The sequence below is a fragment of the Cryptomeria japonica genome, chromosome 3 (genome assembly GCF_030272615.1).
Source record: "Cryptomeria japonica chromosome 3, Sugi_1.0, whole genome shotgun sequence".
NCBI lineage: Eukaryota > Viridiplantae > Streptophyta > Pinopsida > Cupressales > Cupressaceae > Cryptomeria > Cryptomeria japonica.
The window spans coordinates 678,394,943-678,401,808 of NC_081407.1; the positions used below are offsets into that span (position 1 = coordinate 678,394,943).

Consider the following 6,866-nt stretch of genomic DNA (forward strand, 5'->3'; position numbering starts at 1 on the left):
ATCCACTCCATCCACATATCTCCTATCCAAACAATAACTCATTCCTTCCATCCATCCTTTTACCAATCCTTGGTTCTCCCTTGTCATTGGTTCCATTCAATCAAATCCTATCCACCAATCCACCCCATCCAATCCAATTTCTAATCCGATCCTATCTTATCCAATCATATTCTTCATCTCTACCAATTCAATCATTAATCCCATCCTCAATCCAATCCTATTCAATCATCCATCTCCCTTTTCATCCCATCTAATCATTTATCCTTCTTCCAATCCTATCCAATCAATCCAACTGAGCTTTCCCCATCTACCTAAGCTCGCACTAACTTGTGCCTATTCCAAGAACCCATCCATACTACGCTAATAAAATCAAAAGCAACAATCCTCTCATCTACAGATCTTGCACATCCAACTTGCCTTTTGTCATCTATCAATCAATCCATCACCCTACCCATCGGGATGCCTCCTTCCCTAGTTCGGTAGCTTATCTAAATCCATATCCTACTCTTGGCAAGAGATATCAGTTGATCATATGCATATGGTTTGCATGCTTGAGATTTTCACTTTGTTTTCATCTAGTGTCCTAGGACTATACTTGTTCACGACTACTTGGATCATCCTATATCTTGGTATGTCTTGGCTGGTGTATAATGGCACATAGTTTTCATGGCATGGTGTGTTTGAAGGTCTTCCTTGTACGAAATGACAACCTTGCATTAGTGTTTATCAACACTTGCATGATTGTGTGCAAGGCATTCCTGTTCGACTAAGCGTCAATCCATGCCTCGGATCTTCATATCATCCTGGTTCTTATAATCAGTGGTGTAGACTATCCATGGAAATATCAAATCTAGGTTTGCTCTCTATACTTGCTCAACAAGAAATCCAATCCATTTATAATTTATTTGTCTCATTTCATTCACAACACTCTTTCTCATCCTACTTCCCTCTTTTATCTTAATCCTTTCATCTCTTATTCTTCTAATTCCTTTCGAGAGCACACCCATGTTCTTTAAACCCACATGTTCTCTAGAGGGGGCATACCACTGCTTCCTCGTCATCCTTCCTCCTTATCATTCTTCCTCATCCCATGACTGGGGCATCATGCAACTAGTCCTTATCCTTTTCCTCCACTGTGTTTTATTCTTCTTTGATATAACATCATTTCACGATGCTATATCAAAGAGGGGCAAAATGTAGACACCTAAAATTAATATTTATTTAATTTAAGCCTATCAACATAATTAATTAACTTAATTGTGTTATCCTTATTCCTCTCAGAATCAATTAAATCTAATTTAATTAATCCTGTCACTATTGTCCAATAATTAATTTATCAATTAATTACTCCCCCATTCTTCTAAACTCCTCTCAATAATTATTTCCTCTAAACCCACTTAGTTAATTAATTTTAATTAATTAACCTAGCCATGTGATTCCTACAAATCACCTTTTCCTAATCCCACTCAACCTAATTAATCCTTCTAGAATCTCTCATAATCATGCTTATCAGTATTCTCCTATTTTTTAATTCCCACTTATGTCACATCAACATTGAGTCTCTCAAAGAAATTCAAATTTCTTTGAATCTCTCAATGCATCCTTATTTTGGAATTTTTAATTCCTCAAGTTTGAAATTCAAATTTCTCCCCCCTTTTTCCAAAAGAATTTTATATTCCTGTTTATTTTCACAAGGCACCCTTGATCCATGCCTTCTATCCAAAATCAATCTCAACCCTTCATAATCAAATCAATCTTGGCCCTCCATTGGCCTTCTCCAATCTATAAATTCGAGCCAATCCTCCTCACAAATCGGATCCACTTCTCATAGCATCCTCATGCTAGTCAATTCTCCTCTCATCCTCTTCTAATCCTCTCTCAAATCTAATTCAAATCCTCCTATCCATCACTCAAATCTGATCCAAGTATCAAATCCTTCAATCCATCTTGTTGAGCACAAAGGAGAGCATTCCACATCCAAATCAATCAAAGGAGCACATCAAGTGGAGCATCATCAAGGGATGCCTTCACTTCATCAAGCTCAATCCAAAGGAGAAGGTAAAATAGCAAGGTAAAATGGTTATTCTTTGATGTTTTTAGCATTTTCATGTTCATTTCATCATGTTTTGATCATTTTTCCCTTCTAATCCATTTTCCCCTCTTCAAGGATTTCCCTTCCCTACTTCCCAAAGGTTTGTAATTTTGAATTGGTTCTCCATTGCCCCATCTTGAGATCTTGCTTCAGTCAAATATCTACGACCCTTCTTAGGAGGGGAGGATCTAAAATTGGGTTTCTCCTTTCCCTCTTGAAACTGATGCAATCTCAGTTTCTTTTTCTCCTTGATCTTAGAATGGCTAGGGGAGTATCTAGAACTGAATCTAAATCGTCATCATCATTCATGTAGTCCTAAAGGAGTCTCTGAGTCTTTTGATCCATGGTCATATCCAGATCATGTGGAATCAATGAAGGCGACAACAAGAGCGGATAAGGGATCTCCACTAATAGATTGAAGCAATGTTTTGATGATAGAGGCTCTATAACTAGGGATGTATTTCCTTTAGAGGTGTAGGGGTCATCTTCCACCTCCATGTTAGCTTTGATGTCATTTTCTATAACATCCTCCTCTTGTAAGATATTAGCTAGATGCGTAGGTTTACCTTTGCTTGATTCTATTAATGCCTTCCTTTTTAAGGCCTTTCTAGGATTCTGAGAGAGAATATTGAAGGCACCTCTACTTAGAGAAGGGGTTTTCTTTTGACCAAACAGACTCCTTGTAGTTTTATTGGGTTGAATCTTAACTATCAGAGACAAGATTGGGGGAAAAGATGGAGGAAGGAGGGGAGGAGAAAGAGGCCCTACACTTGGAAGAAATTGTTTCAGGTTTACTAACTTATCATCTGAGAGCCGAGGGGATCTTTGAGTTTGAAGATAGTGGGAGACTACAGGAGCGGGAGAAGTGGTTGGAGAAGCTAATCCCCTATTTTCCATGTGTAGAGTCATATCCTTAGTTGAAAGAACACCATCTAAAACAAGTGGATCTGTTAGATTCACCAATCCCTTGACCTCCCTATGTGGATTGAAGCCATCATTATTTGAATATGTAGTTGCTTGGAGTAGATTTGATGTACCTCTAGTTGCTGCCAACGAACAGTTTCTAACGATTTGGTTTCAAAGAATACATTTACCAAGGATCTCCTTCCCCAATCTCAGAACTTTCTGCTTCCATCCACCCATTTCTGAGATTATCTCTAGTTCACTATAAAAGCTTTATTTTAGATCTATCTCAACATAGATATTGGCCACATCTCCTTTGAGACCATTTATGAATTCTTCCTCAATGCCCACTAGAGATCCTAATGCATCTCCTATCTTCAAAAGGGCCTCCGAACACCAAAACTCAGATGAAAGACCAACTAGAGAAAGCCATACTAGAAATTTTTGAAATATGTGATTCACCAGATCAAAGCCTGGTTTCTAGTCCAGGAAATGAAAGGTCGAGCCTTGAAAAAATAGCGGGCTGCCATTGATGATTGCATTTTTCAATGTAGAGTCTGCACACTCTAAAAAGAAAAAGTCATTCTGCAATGATTTGACTGAGATCGTTCCTGGAAAAGAAGAGATCTGCTAGGACATAATCTCTTTGATATTCCCTCTACAGCCGCACCATTGTGGAAAAAAAGCATTTTCCTTAAGTCAGGCAATTGTTGGATTTAGAGAATCTGAAGGTAGAACAAAAAGCTTACTCCCCATGCCTTTTGTATTCCATTTTTGGGGTTTATGGTCAAAGGGAGGGATTTTCCAAGGAGGAAAGGGTTTTTTGGAGCCCAAAACCCTATGATCTTTGCAACTAGGTGAAACTTTGGGGGCCAAGAAGTGGGTTTGCAATCACTGAGGGTGAGTCTATTTTTGGAATAAAGAGGCCTACTTAGAGGGAGCAAAGTTGGGCTTCCTTGAATGAAAAGGGATGCTATTAGGACCTTGTGCTACTTTACTAGCCCAAGAATCTAAGCTAGGGAACTTTGAAGATGCATCATTCAGATGATTTTTATTATAAGCTCGACAAGAGCCATCAAAGCAAAAATGAAAGGAGGAACTAGGTTGTGATGAATGTGAAGAAAATCCTTCCTAGAAACATCTCTGATTACTCTGGTTCCGTTGTAACCTCTAGACTATCTGAGGCCTCTGGAAATGCTCATTTCTCTAAAAACTCTGGTTTCTCTAGGTCCTCGAAAACCTCTGATTACTTCTAAAGTTTCTTTGAATACTCTGACTTCTCTAGGTCCACTGGTTTGAATGTTGAAAAGCATCTGGTCACATTGTATTCCTAACCATTTTTCAGCTTGACTTTTACTAGGTTAATATATGTGTCATGTGATTTGGATGCATTTGATAATTACCAATTTGAGGTTTTCTATTGTGAGCTTGTGGGATTATAGAAAATTGTCAAACCTATCTGGTTTTAAGTGTCATACTGGAGAAAATAAACAAGATATCAGACAGCAAACAAGATAGCTTTACAATTAGAGTTATAAGAATAAATGTGCAGTGTCATTTGGTAGATTTTGTTTGCCAAACAAATGTTGATAGCATTTGATTTTCTTTGATGGCATTCTTGACATGTATGCAATTTTTGATATATATGCTTTGAACTACCATAAAAAAAAAATTACAAATAAATTTATGTATTATACTGCAGATGACCACCTCATGTATCTACAAATAGAATGAATTCCATGAAAAAAATATAAACTTACAATAGACTACAATAGAAATCTGAAAAATCCACCGTATTTTTTTGCATGTCTCGCCCATTTTTTATCATGGTGAAAGAGTGTGCCCACTCCATATTGTTGATAGCCCTAATATGTAATTTACTCTCAATTCAAATATATGTGACATTTGGTTAACTTATGTTTTGTACAGTGATTCTATTTTCGTTTAACTATGAGGAACAAAGAAAAAAGTCAAAAATTAAAATTGAAATTCTATTATAACTTTCGTATTGATCTCGAGTAACTATTTGACACTGTCCAAAATATAGTTAGAATTTTAATAATTAAAAAAAGCATTAAATTTTTATAAATCATTTTGAAAGAAATTGAGTTGGATAATTTGTTTTTACAATTTTTTTATTAATTTTTTATTTTTTAAGATTTATATTATTAAAATAATAAATATAATATATTATAGAAGCTTCAATAGTTGAGCTTTTAAATAGTAGAATCTCTAAATTCCCCAGCACCCTCTTAGAAATGACCTATTGGGATGAGAAGATGAGAGGGAGATGGTTTGGTTTGAGGATCCGTTCCTTCGTTGGTATAGGTAGCTCCAAAAATCAAGAGTTGAGGAATGCTTGTAAGTGGATAGCCCCTAAAAGGGGCTAGTTTAAGTTAAACTTTGATGGAGCATCTCGTGGTAATCCAGGTCCTGCAGGTATTGGTTGTTGTATGCATGATGAAGTTGGGACGGAATTGGCTAGGGCAGCTAAACCCATAGGACTTGTGTCCAACAATAGGGCTGAAATATTAGCCCTCATTGAAGGTCTTCTTCTCTACCAAAATAGGGGCATTCGCAAATTGGCTATTGAAGGAGACTCGGCCATTATCATTAATGGCCTCAGAAAAGGCTCCCTTTCTGATTGGAAGCTAAATGTGCTCTTAACAAGAGCTCTTTGTCTCCTAAACAATTTTGAGAAATTGACCTTCAATCATATCTATCGAGAAGGAAATTCTAGAGCAGATGCATTGGCTAATGCCAGAGCTGCTAGTCAGTTTATAAGTTAATAGAAGAACCCTTCTCAGATTATTGCCTCAAGCCTTATAAGATTTTATGACTTTTAGTATGCAGATGTATATAGGGATATGCATATCTATATAGACATGCATTCATATATATTATTACTATTGATATATATATGCATGGATATATAGGTATTAATGTTTATATAGACATTGTATACTAAAAGGAATATAAGGTTATAGTCTCTTAAAAGTTTGCCTTATCTATCTTTTCTCGTCTTGTAGTCACAATCTAGATTATTTTATTAGGCTTTAGCCAAATTTAGGAAGTTGCTTCCCTTCTTCGGACATCCTTTGTCAGAAACTCCCCTCGATTAGTACCAATTAACGGTATTTGAGTAATGATAATATGACTCTCCTTCTGTGATTTAAAGCTTTTTATCTATTGCTTGGTTGCCTAGAGGCGGTGGTAATTATTACTTAGATCGTGGAGATCGCTTCAAATGCATCTAGGCCCTCTGATCTCAATCATCTACCTGTATCTTGCATTCCTCTACGACAAGATGAGTTGTATCTCTTGATTCATTAAAACTCTTGCTCTATTAAAGTTTGTTTGGCCATGGTTTTGGCTTATCTTTCATTTTAGCTCTAATGGATACTCCGCTAAGACTTCTATGGCTCAAATGGTAGATGGCCTTTGTAGGAGAAATCAAAGAGGAAAGAATGAAGGGTATTTTGGCTCATCCAAATCCCCTGGTTATCGGAGCTATTATGAAAACCTTGGGGAGGGATTATATCTTAAATGATGATGGGACTAGAGCTAATCCAGATATTGTAGCGATGTTCTTGGCAGTGGCAATGCATCTTGAGAAAGATAGGAATGTAGTGGTGAAACTTTGCAAAAAGGTCTTTAAGAAAGAACTATTGGGTGAATTAGAGCGGGTGGTGGTCAATATCGATGAAGATCTCATAGCTCCAAAGCCTCATGATTACGATATCCTTATTAGGATGAATAATTCGGTGCCGCGATACCCTATCCTAACTATAGAAGATCCTATGGCTTTTGAAGCCTATAGTCCAGTCAGGAGCAGGAATTTTTTCTTCCATTTATGGCTCTTGCAAGTTAA

At 36.9% G+C, this 6,866-nt stretch overlaps 1 protein-coding gene across 1 annotated transcript; it reads left to right on the plus strand.

Annotated features, from left to right (window-relative positions):
* The first annotated feature begins 5,253 nt into the window (after nucleotides 1-5,253).
* On the plus strand, nucleotides 5,254-5,784 carry LOC131874317 (uncharacterized). The gene is made up of 2 exons (XM_059217633.1): nucleotides 5,254-5,317; nucleotides 5,426-5,784. The coding sequence occupies exons 1-2, from the start codon at nucleotides 5,254-5,256 to the stop codon at nucleotides 5,782-5,784; spliced, it is 423 nt and encodes a 140-aa protein (XP_059073616.1).
* Nucleotides 5,785-6,866: the final 1,082 nt, after the last annotated feature.